Genomic DNA, 17,228 nt, shown 5'->3' on the forward strand with positions numbered 1-17,228 from the left:
CACTAAGTGTGTGCAGATGTTTCGAGCAGTGAGCAAATTACACTGCGCAAATGGGAGGGAGGGAGGGAGGGAGGGGGGAGGGGAGAGAGAGAGAGAGAGAGAGAGAAAATCCTTACTTGCTGCAAAAAAAATAGAGGTTTGCCTTTCGAGACTTTCAAAGAAGCGAAAAATCCCTGGAGATTTTGAAAAAGGAATCAATCCGACGTCTAGTTTGGTCCCAGTCTACTCTACTACAACAACAACAGCAGCATTTACGCAGCGCCCGTCATGTGGGGCAGTGTCTCGGAACTTTACCCGGGGTGGGGGTGGAGGTGGGGGGGGGGGGGGGGGGAGGTGGTGGAAGGTGACTGGTAAACCTCCTAGTTACTGCCAGCGCCTTTGGACGTCCTCCTGATGTTTCAAGGCGTCGTTTAAATTGCTGTTGTTGTTGTTGTTAGCCAGGACATCAGGAGAGAGAAACCCTGGAACTCTCTCCCTCATTCTCCCTACCTTACCCCCACCGCCCCCCCCCCCCCCCCACCACTCCCTCCCCACAACAACTTAAATCCAACTTGTTACAGTACAAGTTGCTGTTGACATCAACTCTCGCCATTGGTGATCGTCCGTTGGCTCCTATTCTAGAAGTAATAATAATAATAATTCTGGTATTTGACCCGGCGCCTTATCCCATCTTCGAGACGTCTCAAAGCGCTTCACAGATACACTGTCAAGCGTAGTGACTGTGTGTGTTTTGTGGGCGAATCGCGGCAGCCAACTCCCCCCCCCCCCCCCCCCCCCACACACACACACACACACAGAAGGCTTTCTGTAATGAGCAGTTTTAAATACATATCGGATTTCACTTTGAAATGAGCTGCTGCGGTCTTGGCTTCGAACGATAAGTTGTGGTGAAGCAACCCTCGTATTTGGCAGCTCTTCGTGACTGCTAACCTTTCCCTCAACGCTTCCAGGCACGAACCTGACCTGAAGGCCCCTGTTTAGTGACTCCCCGACCAACCGGGCAGGGCCTTGTGTCACCTCAAAGGAGTTGGGTTGAACTTGGGACTTCCTGACTTGGGAGCCAGAGCTCTCCACCGACTGAGTGAATGGATTTGTCCACTGAAAATCTTTAGTGAAGCCATCGATAGGTCAATGTTAACCAAAGCGCCCAACAACAACAGCAGCAACAACAACAGCGTCCCTCACGTGTCTCAGAGCGCTTGATGTTGGCGGAGAACTCTCAGGCAGGAGAGGAGAAGGAAGCAGGAGAAATATCTAAGACTCTAAACCTTGGACCGTGTAACCGAATCTCGTTGGTGTGTGTTTGTGTGTTGGTGTGTTTTTGTGTGTTGGGTGGGTGGGTATGTCTGTCTGATGTGTGTGTTGGGTGTGTGTGTTGGGGGAGTGTGTGAGTGTGTGTTGGGGGTGTGTAAGTATGTGTTGGGTCTGTGTGTTGGGTGTATGTGTTTGTTGGAGGTGTGTGTGTTGAGTGTGTGTTGGAGGTGTGTGTGTGTTGGGTGTGTGTGTGTGTGTGTGTTGGGGGAGTGTGTGAGTGTGTGTTGGGGGTGTGTAAGTATGTGTTGGGTCTGTGTGTTGGGTGTATGTGTGTGTTGGAGGTGTGGTGTTGAGTGTGTGTTGGAGGTGTGGTGTGTGTGTTGGGTGTGTGGTGTGTGTGTGTGTGTTGGGGGGTGTGTGTGAGTGTGTGTTGGGAGCAGGATGAGAGGAGAGGGTGATGGGTGAACGGTTAAGGGTTAATTTGCTCGAGTTTCCCATCAGCCTGGGGTTAGTCTGAGGCGAGGCAGTGAGAACTTTAATTCATGTCTGGCCCGAGGCCCAGTTTGTTGGCTCTATGTGGGCCCTAATTAGATATTTTTAATATATATATTTATAGCTCAAAAGCTCAGTCCTTTATAACGCAGCCAATCGAATGGCTCCCCCTTGGAATGGTTACTCAGCTCCTGAACTGGCTGGAAAACTCGTATCTCCTGCTCTCCCTCTCTCACTTCCCCTCCATCGCCTCGTGCCTTCCAGACAGGAAATGGAAGCTGGTTTCATTATTAAACCCCACACCCTCTTTCTCTCGCTCCCTCCCGCGTTTCGCCCACGCAACGCACAGTCACTACACTTTACAGTGTACCCCATGAAGCGCTTTGAAACGTCTCGACAGCCTGATAAGGCGCCGGTTCAAATGCCAGGATTATTATTATCATTATTCTACAATAACCAATAAATCTCTGCTTTCAAGACCTTTAATAATAATTCTCGCATTTGATCACAGCGCCTGATCACGTGTGTGTGTGTGTGTGTGTGTCTGTGTGTGTGTCCGTGTGTGTGTCCGTCTGTGTGTGTAATAAAGAAACTTGCCTAAGGTTTCGCCCTGACCCGACCCGCCCGGGAATCAAACCCGGGTCCTCTCGCTTGCGAGGCGAGGGCTCTAACCAATGAGATACAGGGAACTCCAGCCCCACCTTCCCCCCTTCTCCCCCCCACATTACCTTTCTCCTCGACCCCCCCACCCAACCCCGACAGGATGTCCCATTGTTTTTCCCCACCGGCTCAAAGGTCACACAGCCAGAGAGCTGCCCATTAAGCTTAGTTTAGCTGAGCTTTCATGTTGTGGACAATGTGGTCACTGCATTAAGTCTCGCCCTTCCCTTCCTTCCATGTCCCCACCCCCCACCCCCCTGCCCTTCTCCCCACCCCTCTCTTCCTCCCTCCGTGGCCCCACACCCAGGTCAAATGACTACAGCTTCCCCAATGGTCTAACAGGGCAACGTGACGCAGGAGCATAAGAATCAATGCATTTGATGCGGCCCCTGATCCGGTCGTTGAGACATCTCAAAGGACGCACTGTAAAGTGTAGTGACTGTGTATTTGTGGAGTCCCTGTGGCACAGGGGTTAGAGCGCTCGCCTCGCAGGCCGGAGGACCCGGGTTCGATTCCCGGGCGGGTCAGGACAGGGCAAAACCTGAGGCAAGTTTCCTGACTCCACACACCCGCCTCTGTTTACCAGCAGTAATTAGGAACCCGGTTGGCGGATCGCTTTTCCGGGGGTAATAATCCTTTCCAAATAAATAAATAAATAAATAAATGAATGCTGCCTTGGTCGCCCGATCCACGGCTGTTTGTGGGGACTGTGCTGCTCTGCGCAATTGGCTCCCGTGTTTCGCCCACAAGCGTTTTGAGACGTCTCGTCGAGGTGATAAGACGCTGTATCAAATGCGAGGATTATTATTATCGCTCGCAGCCACGTCCCACAAACAGCGGAGGATCAAATGATTGTTATAGTGCCGGTTGGGGGGGTGGGATCTGGATGAACTTATACTCCAGTTGGACCCAACGAGATGCAGTCACTGGGAGTTTGATTGCCAGTAATGGTGCTGAACGTAGTTTGAGTGCGTCTGTCTGCAGCGGTTGTTGAGCCAGTGATTAGATCATTGTTTCCCCCCCCCCCCCCCCGCCTCTCTCCCCGGGGGTTAGGGGTGGGTGGGCGTGGGGGCGGGTTGTGTGGTGTGTGTGATGGGGGAAGGGGGTGTGTGTCACGCACTCTTTAAGGGGTTGTGGTGAGGGGGGGGGGGGTGACGTCATCGCACTCAGGTGTGCCAATGATGCCATATCTCCCCAATGTGTTGTTAATCAGCATAAAAGCTCATTATTCACCGTTTCCACTCGTTCTCCCCACCCCACACACACACTACACACTCACTCACTCCCCCCCCCCCCACACACACACACACGCACACCGTTAGAACCGTTTATTCCGATATTTAAAACGAGTCGTAATGACACGCGACTATTTCTAAAAAAAGCACCTGCTAACCATTAGCTGTCAGCCCGGCTCGGTCAGTAACTGCCTCTCCCTCCCGCCCAACACACCACGGGAATTGGAGCTCGTGTCGTGTTTAAACTCACGTTCCAGCCCAGTCCTGGGTGGGGGGGGGAGAGAGAGAGAGAGAGCGTCGCATTGTCTGAGATGAGACGTTAAACCTCACTCACTCCCCGTCTGTGCCCTGTTCAGGTGGACGTTAAAGATCCCATTGCGTCGTTGGAAAAAAAGAAGGGAGTTCCTCTATATCTCTCTCTCTCTCTCCCCCTCTCTCTCTTTCCCTCTCTCTCCACCCCCAGCGCTGCCGTTGGAGTATCAGCCTAGAGTGTGAGCCCCCCCCCCCACCCACTCCACCCCTCTTCCCCCCCCATAGAAGAGAGTGTGATTCATTCGTGTCCAAAAAAAAATGCAGGAGACACAACCCGTAGGAAACACCCGACAGACGGAAAGAGCTAACTTTTATACATCTAAATTTCAGCAACAACCAAGTCTTTTTCCTTCTCCCCCACCGTCCATCCCCTGCGCCCCCACCCATTCCTCCAACCCCCCCCCCCCCACTCCCCCGCTGCCCTTTCCCCTCTCAAAATGTCTGGTGTCTCCTGACAGGGCATTATGCTAAGCTGTGAGATTGCGGAAGTCCCACTGTAGTCTGATCACAAGGCTCTGATGATATCAGCTAATGTGGCAGTGACAGCCTGGCGCACCCCCTTCCCGCACCCCTCTGCCACCCCCCCTCCGTCCCCCCCCACCGCGTCAAGGTCTCGGAGCTCACAGGCTAATCTAACGCTCCTAACACAGCACCGTGTGGGGGGAGAGGGGAAGAGAACCACATTGTCAGAGACACCGTCTTTCGGATGAGACGTTAAACCTCCCCCCCCCCCACCCCACCCCACCCCACCCCACCCCCAGATAAAATCAGTCCTGGCTGTGTGCGGGGATTGCTGCGCTCAAATTGGCTGCTGCGTTCGCTTACAAAAAATGCACAGTCACTACACTTTACAGTGAAACTCGTACAGAACCTAATGAACTGTGCATATGGTCACCTCCCTCTCCGGCTCCCAGGCGAGAGGATCCGAGTTCGATTCCCGGGTGGGTCAGGTCAGGGCGAAACCTCAAGCAAGTTTCCTTACTCCCCGCGCGTCTCCCCCCCCCCCCACCCCCACCACCACACACACACGCCTCTGTTTACCAGCAGTCAGTAGGAACCCGGTTGTTAGTCGATTGGCGGATCGCTGTCTCAGCTAATAATCCCTTAAAAATAAAATATTAATAATAATTGGCTCACTGAATCCACGACTGCTTGTGGGGATGTCGCTGGGCGCAATTGGCAGAATACACAGTCACTACACTTGACAATATATGCTGTGAAGCGCTTTGAGACGTCTCAACGACGTGATAAGGCGCCGTATCAAATGGAAGGACTGTTATTATTATTATTACACAGACACGGGCAAAATGTGGAGTCGTGGGAAGAGCCAAAAGAAAATTGTGGGGGAATTTGACAAACGTTTGCTCGGGGGACTCGACCTGAGCGATTGTCACTGTGTACACGTACGCTGTTGTTGTTGAGTTAAATTAACATTCTGGTGCTTTTCCGTGTTTTTTGTCCTCAGAATTCCATGAACCTCCCGCCTGACAAGGCCCGGTTACTGAGACAGTACGACAACGAGAAGAAATGGGATCTCATTTGTGACCAGGTAACGAGAGTCCGTGCGAGCGAGAGGACCCGGGTTCGATTCCCGGGCGGGTCAGGTCAGGGCGAAACCTTAGGCGAGTTTCCGTACGCCACACACATAGACACAGACGCACACCCACGGATCACTGTTTACCAGCGGTCAGTAGGAACCTTCTTCCTTCGTTATCTGGCGATGGTGTTTCCGGGGCTAATAATCCCTCCAAAAGAAATAAAATACATACTAATAATAATTTGGTCACTGAATCCACGACTGTTTGTGGGGACGTCGCTGGGCACAACTGGCCGCCGTGTTTCACCCACAACATTTACAGTCAGTTCAGCCATAACACCCCAAAACTCTGGAACACTCTCCCCCAATCCCTCCCACCTCCTCGTCTCCATCCTCCCCATCTTCAGGTCGCGCCTAAAGAACCCCCTCTTCCACCTAGAACCCTCCACCACCCCCCCCCCGTCTCAGTGTCCTGCTCCGCCACAATCAAGCGCCCCGGGACGCTATCCTGTGTGAAGGGGCGCTGGGTAAATAAGTTGCTGTTGTGACCTCTGGGCGTGTTGAGTCTCGAGCTGATGTGTAACGTGTTAACGTGTTATTTACAGGAACGCTTTCAGGTGAAAAATCCTCCTCATACCTACATCCAGAAACTAAAGAGTTATTTAGACCCGACGGTCACCAGGAAGGTAACAAACCGATAATAATGCGTGTGGCTCGCGCGCGCGTGTGTGTGGCACGTGTGTGTGTGTGCCGTGTGTGTGGCACGTGTGTGTGGCATGTGTCGCGTGTGTGGCATGTATCGCATGTGTGTGGCATGTGTGTGGGTGTGGCGTGTGTGTGGCATGTGTCGCGTGTGTGTGGGTGGCATGTGTGTGGCATGTGTGTGGCACGTGTGTGTGGCATGTGTTGCGTGTGTGGCATGTGTCGCGTGTGTGGCATGTGTGTGTGTGTCGCGTGTGTGTGGCATGTGTGTGGGTGTGGCGTGTGTGTGGCATGTGTCGCGTGTGTGTGGCATGTGTGTGTGGCACGTGTGTGTGTGGGGCATGTGTGTGGCACGTGTGTGTGGCATGTGTGTGTGGCATGTGTCGCGTGTGTGGCATGTGTCGCGCGTGTGTGGCATGTGTGTGTGTCGCGTGTGTGTGGCATGTGTGTGGGTGTGGCGTGTGTGTGGCATGTGTGTGTGTGGCATGTGTGTGCGTGTAACCGTCAATTGACCCAACCTCAAAAGCGCCGCCCGGGTTGCACTTCAATCCCATGTAAATCTTTTCCTTCCCGTCTTACTTATCTTTCCAGAAATTCCGGCAGAGAGTTCAGGAATCGACTAAGGTTCTGCGGGAGTTGGAGATTTCCCTCCGCACCAACCACATTGGGTGAGTCTCTTAAAAAAGGGGCTTCATCATAGACAGGGCTCCCCGTGCTCCGCCAAGCGCTCTGAGGCGCTAACCTGCATCAGGGGCACTGGGTAAATGCAAGTTGTTGTTGTTGGAGTCGCACTGACCGACCGACCAGATCTTGTTCACTTCACTCACCTTACCCTCATCCCACAGAGTGTAGAGTCCCTGTAGCTCAGGGGTTAGAGCCCTCGCCTCACCAGCCAGAGGACCCGGGTTCGATTCCCGGGCGGGTCAGGTCGGGGCGAAACCTTAGGCAAGTTTCCTTACTCCCTCCCCCCCCCCCACACGCGCCTCTGTTCACACAGCTGTGAGTGGTTGTCAGTCTCGCTTTTCCCGAGGGTAATAATCCCTCGAAAAAAGAATAATAATTTGGTCGCTCGATGCACCGATGGTGGAGGTGGAGGGGGGAGGGGGGGAGTGTGGAGCAGGTCAGAGCTCACTGAGCGGAGGGGGCAGACGGGTGGACGTGTAGTTAGCAGGTCACGGAGGCAGGGAGGGATGAGGCCAGGCCGTGGCGAGGGCTTGGAAGGGGAGGACGAGGATTTTGAGCTGTGTCCTCCGGGGCCGGGAGGGGTGGGAGCAGTGAGGGAGTGTGGAATGCGGACGCAGGATTTGTTGATCTTAAAAAAACCTGAGGAATCTCTCTCTCTCTCTCTCTTTGGAAAAACAAATGGTTCCCTCTCCCCACGCTTTCCTTTAACTGGGAACGTTTCCCAGTGATAGCCGGCTCTCTATTTAGCTCCTTCCGTCAGGGGCGACTGAAAGGAACTTGTAAATATCCGAGATTTGTTTTGTTGGAGTTTCTTTTTTTCTTTAACCGGATATTTTATTTGCTTAAACGGAGGCGGCTTGGCGAGCAGAAACGTGGATCTTCGAGCCGTGAATTTTGTCCCCGTTTATAACGCTGGTGGGGCATTCCCCCCCCCCCCCCCCACTTCCCCCCCGCACCCCCCCCTCCTCCCCGCACTGCCCCAATCTTTCCAGGGGCTTTATTCATTATAATAACGTTGATAATAACAATGCTTGAATTTGATACAGCCCCTTATCGCCTGATTGAGACGTCTTAAAGCGCTTCACAGGATATACTGTAAAGCGGGTTGACTGTATGTTTGTGGGGTCAGTGGTAAGAGCACTCCCTGGGGGGTAATACTCCCTTCAAGAATAATAATAATGACACTAGTAATGTGGTCACTCAATCCACGATTGTTTGTGGGGACACCGCTGGGCGCAATGAATTGGCTGCCCACAAAATACACGGTCACGGTGAAAGCCGTGAAGCGCTTTGAGACGTCTCGAAGGCGTGAAAAGGCGCTGTATGTATCAAACGCCCGGATTATTATTATTATTATTATTATTATTATTATTACATGGGAGGTGAAATGCAGCAGCCGGTTGCTTAAAGCCAGGAACTCAAAATAGCTGTCGCTGTCTGCTCGTTTGCTGTGGGCAGGAAACTTGGTGTCGGAGGCAGAGAGGATGTGTGTTTTTGAGGCCGACATTCTCCTCGCAACAGATTTGAAGTCTGTTGAGAGTTCACTCTTGCGGTCGTGTGTTTATTTCTCGTTGAAAGGAAACCACTTTTGTTTAACGTCAGTGCACTCATCTCATTGTTGCGTTGTTTGAATTTCACCCTTCAATTTCGCTTCCAGGAACACGTTTAACCCCATCGGAAACCCCCCCCCCCCCATCCGCCCCCCACACCACTGTATCACACGCAAGAATTAGTATTATTAATCTCGCTTCCTTGGTTCCGAGCTTCATGTAATTGGTTTGGATTCAATTTAACTGAGCAATTTGCTGCCCCTTTGGCCATCGAAATACACAGTCGATTCCCTTTACCGTATGTTCTGTGAAGCGCTTTAAGACGTCTCGAAGACGTGATAAGGCGCTGTATCAAATGCGGTAAAGTTATTAATATCGACCACTTTCCACGTCAGGACTTTCCACGTCCCAACAGCTCTGTTCAGTCCAACAAAACTGATCCAGTTCCTGTCATCAGGAAACTTGTCTTTTATAATATCTGATCATCTCAAGATGTCTTGACGAGTCTTCACAAGGCTCTGTGTAGCAGCTCCTCACCCTCACCTTGTGGCTGTCTAATATCTTGTGGCCTTCTGTCAAACCCCCTCATTATTTTCTACACAGTTATTATAATAATAATAATAATCCTTGCATTTGATACACCGCCTTATCACGTCATTGAGACGTCTCAAAGCGCTTCACAGGATAGACTGTAAAGTGTAGTGACTGTGTATTTTGTGGGCGAAACCCGGCAGCCAACTTTGATTGATTGATTTATTTTTGGGAGGGATTATTACCCCCGGGAAAGCTTCCTACTTACTGCCAGGTAAACAGAGGCGTGTGTTTTTTTTTTGTGTGTGTGTGTGGAGTAGGGAAACTTGCCTTAAGGTTTAGCCCTGTCCTGACCCACCTGGGAATCGGACTCGGGTCCTCTGGGCTTGCGAGGCCAGGGGTCTAACTGCTGAGCTACAGGGACTCCGGTTAATTTCTCATTGTCTTGTTTTGCAGGTGGGTCCGTGAGTTCCTGAACGACGATAACCAAGGGTTGAACGTGCTGGTGAACTATCTGTCGTTCGCACAATGTGCCGTGATGTAAGTCATTGAGATACGTCGGACAAGCTGACCTTTATTCTTGTTTTATCCCTTTCACGCTTTCATTTTCTCTCTTTCTCTCTCCCTCTCCCTCTCTCTCTTCTCTCTCTCTCTTCTCCTCTCTTATCTCTTCTCCTTTTCCTTCAATCCTTTCGACAATGGAAGGTGCACGCTCTGTCTATCTACGCCTCCTTGGAATGGACGCACTCGAACCACCTTGCTCTTTATTGAGCCCTGAGTGAGCCCATTGGTAAGTGACTTCTTGGGAAATGTCCTTGTTACTGAGCGGCCCCATTGGTGTTGTTGTTGCCCTGATCCCTCTTCAGTTTGGACCCCAATGATTTGTGTAACTCAAGTTGTAAATCAATTCAATCTGGTCTCCTCGTCCTCTTGCCCCAAGATATCTTGCCCTGAAAGTGGAGTCACTGTAGCTCAGGGGTTAGAGCCCTCCTCGCAAGCGAGAGGACCCGGGTTCGATTCCCGGGCAGGTCAGGGTGAAACCTTAGGCAAGTTTCCTTCCTCCTCCACACACACACGCGCCTCTGTTTGCCCAGCAGTAAGCAGGAACCTGGTTGTTCGATGATTGGCGGATCCGAGTGGGTAATAATCCCATTCATCAATGAAATGAATAATTGAGCAGATAGACAGTTAAATAAATAAATAACCATATAATTTGCCACGCAATCCACGAACGTTTGCGGGGACGCTGCTGTACGCAATTGGCTGCCGCGTTTCGCCCCCAAAACACACAGTGTTTTACACTTTACAGTGTAATCTGTGAAGCGCTTTGAGGGTCTCGAAGGCGTGATGAGGCGCTGTGTCAAATGCGAGGATTATTATTATTATTACTATTATTATGATGAGGCTCTGGCTGAACCTGGCCGTTTCCAACACGTCAACTTTCTAAACTTACCAAACCTTTGCCCTTGTTCTCTGACCTTCTCCAGCTTGGTCTCCCTGGCGCTTTGCTGAATTTCTCTCCTTTACTCTGAAATCCTCTTCTATTGGTTCTGGTTGGGGTTGAGGTTGGGGGCAGGTGGGTGCGGGGGTTTATAATGGGGGGTGGGGGTGGGGGGGGGTTAGCAGGGAAACGGTTATAGAGGTAAGACAGCATGTCCTCAACACGAGGCATCAATCGTGCCCAAGTGGTGTGAGAGGTGGGACTCTGAACTCGCCAGAGGAGAAAATGGTGGTGTATGTTTTGTTCTTGATCAGGCGAGGAGGGGGAGGCGAGGGGAAGGGGGAGGTGGGAGAGGGGAGGGTGGGGTGGGGGGTTAGGGGGGAGAGGGTAGGGGGTGTGTCAACAACATGGCTGGTGCGGAATTGGCTGCCAGGTACCGCCCACAAAATACACAGTCAATTCAGTTCACAGTATATTCTTTGAAGCGCTTTGAGACGTCTCGATGGTGTGATAAGGCGCTGTGTGAAATGCAAGGATTATTATTATGATGATGATGATGATTAAACCTCGCTACAGACCTGTCCCTCTCCACAGAGCTGCTCTCAATGTGTGTGTGTGTCAGTAGCCGCTGCATGCTTGCGTCATAGAATATCTCACGGACGGTGATCAGATCTCCCTCCCTCCTTCCCCCCCACCATGTCTTGTCCTGTCGTTGACTTAGGTTTGACTTTGAGGTTGTGGAGAACGGAGGCGACGATGGGACGTTCAACAAGGCCAAGCCCTGGGGCAGGTCAATAGAGGATCTGCACCAAAGCCATGTCCTGCCACTGCCTTTCGGCAATAGTCTGTCTCGCTCTGCCAGGCAATCTATCCTACGGTATGTAACCGCTCACCTTCCCCTGGCTCCCAGGGATGTAATCAGTGTCTCATCTCATCAGTGCTACATGTCGCAGGTCACTTGACAATAGAACCAGAGGGGGGAAGTACCAGGAGACTTTTATTTTATTATTTACCCTCGAGCTTAAACCGGGACTCCATCGTTTCCTGGAACGATACCAGGGATGAGGGACTTCAGTGACGTGGAGAGACTAGAGATCGTTCTCCTTAGAGCAGACAAAATATACGTTGCCCACAAAATATTATACAGTGGATTCACTTTACAGTATAGGCTACAAGCCAAAGCCCTATCCTGTAGGGTGGTCTCCGCTGGACAAGCAGCGGGAAGGTTCCTAGACATCGCAGAATAGAATCATGGAAATGTACAGAGCAGAACGAGGCCATTTGGCCCATCAAGTCTGCACCAGTTTTCAGACCACAAGACAACTGCTCTCACTATCAGTACTCAGTGTTTAAAGTCAAAAGTCAACTCGAGTTCCAGGAAATCAACTTCGATCATCATATGTGGTTCTACCCTTTAAAATATATTTCCTGTTGTGTGTGTGTGTGTGTCTGTGTGTGTGTGTTCCAGTATATATGTATGTGTGTGTGTTCCTGTATGTGTGTGAGTGTATATATGTGTGTGTGTATATATGTGTGTGTGTGTGTGTATATATGTGTGTGTGAGTGTATATGTGTGTGTGTGTGAGTGTATATGTATGTGTCTGTGTGTATATGTTGTTATAAAGGTGGTCAGACTGGAAGTCTACGAGAGGCCAGGGTTAAGTGAGGAGATGCCAGTCTCTGCCCAGTTATTGGGCTGCCGTCTGTGTGACACGTTCTTTAAAGGGCCTCGATGACCATTAGTGAGCAGAGGAAGGGGCGGGCGCAGGGCAGGTGGTGAGGGGAGCCCTTAGCATCTCAGAGAGCATTGATGGGACACGGGCACCATTACATCTCTGGACCTGCGCTTTCTCAACGTGCTGCGATGTGTGCGGGCTCCCTGCTGATTGCTATTTGTGCTGACGCTGTATTGCTCTGTGCGGAGAGGGCGGCGGCGGGAGGGACGGACGGGGAGAAGGTGGGGGGGGAGGAGGAGGTATATTCTGTGAAGTGTTTCCTGTGAAGCTTTTTCAGACGTCTCGAAGACATGATAAGACGCTTGTCACGTGATATCAGGCGCTGTGTTCCTTAAAGGAAAATCTTTATCATTCTTATTCTAAAAAAACTCTCCTTTTCCTCTTTCTGCCCTTTCCTTCTCTCTTCTTTTTCGTTCCCCCACAACCCCCACCACTCCCCCTGCCTTCTCTTTCTTTATCTCCTTTCCCTCCTACCTTCCCTCGTTACCCTCTCTCTCCTTTCTTTTCCTCTCTCTCTCTCTCCTCCTCCCTCCCTTCCTCCCTCCCTCGTCTCTCTCTATCTCTTTCTCACACTCCTTTCTTTCCCCCATCCATTCACTCCCTCTCTCTTTCTCTCCCCTCATTAAATCTCTCCTCAATCTTCTCTACTCTAAGAGGAATCTCCCTCCCTCATCGCTTCCTCCTCTCTATCTCTTTGTGTCTGTCTCTCTCTCTCTCTCTCTCTCTCACACTCTCCCTCCAGTGGTGACTGTGTGGAGGGTATTATTTGTTGTGTAATGATGTGTCCACAGGTGAGCGACAGAGACAGGAAACCACATAGTCTGTGGTTCTTAGATCTGATTCTCAGAAACATTTATCTCTCGTCTCCATCGATATTTGCATCTCAGCTCATCACCAATATCAGTCACACTGCACAAATTCCCGAAAATAAGCACACAGAATCTTAGCACAGAATGAGGCCATTCGGCCCATCGGGCCTGTGCCGCTCTTTGAAATAGCCACCAACTAGTCCCTCTCACTCCCCCCGCTCTTACCCCAACTAGTTCCACTCACTCCCCCGCTCTTACCCCAACTAGTCCCACTCACTCCCCCGCTCTTACCCCAAAGCCCTGCACAACTTTCTTTTTCCCTATCCAATTCCCCATTATCGAATCTGCTCCCACCAGTCTCTCAGGCGGTGAGTTCCAGACTGTAACAGCTCTCTGGGTAAAATAATGTCTCCTCGTCTGGTCTCCCCTCTGGTTCTTTGGCAAATGATCTTAAATCTGTGTCCTTTGGTTACTGACCCGCCCGCCCGCCAGAGGAAATAGATTCTCCCCCTATTTTACTCTTATCAAAACCCCTCATAATTTTGAACACCCGTATTAACACCGGTCTGACCGTGTCTACAGTCACCTCTTCCCTCGGCCAGGCTCAGTGCCGGGCTCCGCCACTGTTGAGCGCTCTGGGACACTACCCTGCATGAGGGGCGCTGTGTAAATGCAAGTTGTTGTTGTGGTTGTGGTTGTGCTGGAGCCCAGACTTGAGAATAGAGAAACGTTTGAGACGGTGGAGAGAAAATTAGAAAAGTACTAAGATATGTTCTTTCCAACGTTGGGCTGAATGGCCTGTTTCTGCATGACTATAGTTCTGCTCTTACCCCCAGGGCTAGTCTGTCCCTGGGTGGCCTGTGAGGCCAAGGACCTTCAGTAATTCTTTGAGTTCCTCCCCACAGCTACAACACGCTGCCCGACAGGAAAACACTGAAAAACTCCAGGCTGGTCTGTCACAAGGACGATGTTCATGTCTGCATCATGTGTCTGAGAGCCATCATGAATTACCAGGTCAGGCTTCCTGTGTGTGTGTGTGTGTGTGTGTGTCAGTGTGTGTGTGAGGCCGAGGGGGGGAAGAGAGAGATAGAGGGCGTGCAGGAAAAAAGGGTTGAAAGGGAGCGAGAAGAAGAAGCTAGCACAGGGTACGGAGAGCGCGAGAGAGGGAATGACAGCGAGAAGGAAAGGAGTGAGAGAGGAAGCAATGAAGAGATAAAGTGAGGGAGAGAGAGAGAGGCGCTACATAAATGCAAGTTGTTGTTGTTGATCTGTGTTTCTTCTCTTGTCTCTCGCAGTATGGCTTCAACCTGGTCATGTCTCACCTGCACGCTGTAAACGAAATTGCACTTAGCCTAAACAACAAAAACCCCAGGTAAGAGAGCTTCGTCCACAAAACACACAGTCACTACACCTCATAGTGTATTCTTGTGAAGGGCTTTGAGACGTCTCGAAGACATGATAAGAGATATCAACCTCAGGGATTATTATTGTTATTATTTACTGTCCTACTTGAGTTGTCACCAACATGGCTTCCAATCAAGAGAAATGTGCAGGGCTTTGGGGTAAGAGCGGGGGAGTGAGAGAGACTAGTTGGGGTAAGAGCGGGGGAGTGAGAGGGACTAGTTGGGGTAAGAGCGGGTGGGGGAGTGAGACTAGTTGGGGTAAGAGCGGGGGAGTGAGTGGGACTAGTTGGTGTCTCTTTCAAAGTGCCAGCACAGGCCCGATGGACCGAATGGCCTCCTTCTGTGCTGTAAGATTCTATGAGTGATTCAAGTGTATGGCTCCGACGGATGATATTAATGTTAATCCTTGTATTTAATGCAGCGCCTCATCACGTCTTCGAGACCTCAAAGCGCTTCACAGGATATACTGTAAAGTGTAGTGACTGTATATTATTACGACTTGTGTGAGGTTGGTTGACTGCGTCACCATTCAGTGACACTCCCTCTGCCTGTTGCAGGACCAAAGCCCTGGTGTTGGAGTTGTTGGCAGCCGTGTGCCTTGTGAGGGGAGGACACGAGATCATTCTGTCTGCGTTCGACCACTTTAAAGAGGTAACGAGTTTCCTCAACTACTGGAGCAGAACAAGACTGACGGGGACAGGGTGGGGGTTGGAGGTGGGGGGGGGTCGTTGAGGCCAGGAACTTGGACTCATTTAAAAAGCTACTGTGATGGAGGCGCAGACGGGAGGTGGTGAGATCGGATGGGCCGAAGGATCATCCAAACCCCTTTCCTGTGATGTTGACTGTGACGTTACTCCGTGTGTAGGTGTGTAAGGAGAAACATCGCTTCGAAAACTTGATGGAGTATTTCCGAAACGAGGACAGCAACATCGACTTCATGGTGAGTAATAATAATAATTTAATTAAAGTAATTTAGTAATAATAATAATTTAATGGTAATAATTTAATAATAATTGAATAATAATTTAATAACAATAGTAATACCAATGTAATAATAATCCTTGCATTTAATATAGCGGCGCCTCATCTCGTGAAGTTTTAATGGGAAGCAGCTATACGGGGAGGGGAGCGGGTAATGTGTGTTACAATGCAGAGGGAGTGGGGTGTGGAATGTGTGTCGGGGTGTCTAAGTGCCCCCTCTCTCTCTCTCTCTCCCTCCCCCACCACCCCCAACCCTGCAGGTGGCCTGTATGCAGTTCATCAACATTGTGGTACATTCTGTGGAGGACATGAACTTCCGTGTTCACCTACAGTTCGAGTTCACCAAACTAGGGCTCGACGAGTTTCTGGAGGTGAGAGAGGGAATGTCAGGGCAGGTCACGATTGAGGGGGGAAATGGGGGTGGGGAGGGGTGTGCGTGTGGGGTCGTTGGTGTGTTTGGTGGTATCGTGGGTGGGGGGGTGAGTGAGAACATAAGAATTTGCTGGACAAAAGAAGACCAAGGTCCATCCAATTCACCATCCATGTTCCAAACTATATACTGTATAAGTGTGGGTTGGGAGGGTGAGGGGGAGGTTTGAGGAGGGCGAGAGGCTTGGGGGTGAGGGGTTGGGGTTGGTGATGTGGTTGTATGTGAGGGGGGAAGGGGGATGATGGACAATCAATGATGAAGAGTGCGGTTGAAACCCAATGGTAGCTGAGGTAGATGACCCAATGAGGCTCTGCTTTGGCCTCTCTCTCTCTCTCTCACAGAAATCCAAGCACACAGAGAGTGACAAGCTCCAGGTGCAGATCCAAGCCTATCTGGACAATGTCTTCGATGTTGGGGGGCTGCTGGAGGACGCTGAAACCAAGAACGCAGCCCTGGAGAAGGTGGAGGAACTGGAAGAGCACTTATCACACGTGAGTGGTAGTAAAGGGACATCCTCTTCCCCACCCACACTCTTTCTCTCTCTCTCTCTCTCGCTTCCACCCCCCGCCCACCTCTTAATATCCACCTAAACAGATAGACGGACCTTAGTTTAACGTCTCAAGCGAAGGACGGCACCTCCAACAGTTCAGAATTAGTCACTTCGACCCACGACTGCTGTGCACAATTGGCTGCCGCGTTTGGCCCACAAAATATACAGTCACTGAACTTTAGTGATAAAACGCTGTGTCAAATGCCAGGATTATTATTATGATCACTCGAGTCCCGATGAGGGACCCAACAACCTTCTGACTCGGAGGCGAGAGCCTGACACTGAGCCAGGCCGACAATGCTGCACATTCCGCTTGTGTAGTTAGCCCCAAGGGAAACATGGGGGGTGGGAGGGTGGGGTCTATAGTTGACTTCAATGGCCCTGGGTTAGGGAGGGATTGGCGGAGGCAGTAATGAGGTTTGTTATTCCTCTCCTAAATGCACGTTATTGTTGTGCCATGCAGTGCCTTTTGTCTGCCACTGGGGGCTCCCAAGTGGCCGAGCCTGGGTTAGAACGCCCCCTATTGACCCCACATGGACATGTCAATAGTGACGCTTTTGTGTTTCCAAATCCAACTGTTTTTTCCCTTGGATGTGTTTTTGGGGCTGACCTAACAGCTAGAGCTTTGGCTGCGGGGTTAACAGGACCGAGGGGGAGGATTCCCTGCCCCCAGTGACTGGTCGGCCCTTCCAGGTCCTGCCGATGGATGGGCCGGGCTGTGCTGCCATCAGCAGTGAGTGCCCTGGGACACTGCGGCCCCTCCTGGCTCAGGAACTGGGGACTAGTGACCAGAGGGCCAATATTCCATTGCCAACATGTCACCTTGGGGCCAGTTCAACGGGGGGAAATGTGATGGCTTCAGGGTCTGAGAAAGATGGGTGACATTTTGCTATGAAGTTAATGTGACTGATAGCCTCTCCT

At 51.0% G+C, this 17,228-nt stretch overlaps 1 protein-coding gene across 2 annotated transcripts in view; it reads left to right on the forward strand.

Moving 5' to 3' along the window:
* Positions 1–17,228, forward strand: part of LOC103189517 (formin-like protein 3) — a 45,203-nt gene that overhangs the window by 16,952 nt on the left and 11,023 nt on the right. The window contains exons 2-12 of one of the 2 annotated variants that reach the window (XM_042344215.1): positions 5,419–5,502; positions 6,096–6,176; positions 6,784–6,860; positions 9,414–9,497; positions 11,120–11,275; positions 13,849–13,957; positions 14,239–14,315; positions 14,904–14,997; positions 15,212–15,286; positions 15,588–15,698; positions 16,099–16,248. In XM_042344215.1, the coding sequence (XP_042200149.1) occupies positions 5,419–5,502; positions 6,096–6,176; positions 6,784–6,860; positions 9,414–9,497; positions 11,120–11,275; positions 13,849–13,957; positions 14,239–14,315; positions 14,904–14,997; positions 15,212–15,286; positions 15,588–15,698; positions 16,099–16,248 (1,098 nt within the window). The remainder of the gene's footprint in view (positions 1–5,418; positions 5,503–6,095; positions 6,177–6,783; positions 6,861–9,413; positions 9,498–11,119; positions 11,276–13,848; positions 13,958–14,238; positions 14,316–14,903; positions 14,998–15,211; positions 15,287–15,587; positions 15,699–16,098; positions 16,249–17,228) is intronic. The other variant, XM_042344216.1, reaches the window with a different exon arrangement.

This window comes from Callorhinchus milii, unplaced genomic scaffold, assembly GCF_018977255.1.
Source record: "Callorhinchus milii isolate IMCB2004 unplaced genomic scaffold, IMCB_Cmil_1.0 Scaffold27, whole genome shotgun sequence".
NCBI lineage: Eukaryota > Metazoa > Chordata > Chondrichthyes > Chimaeriformes > Callorhinchidae > Callorhinchus > Callorhinchus milii.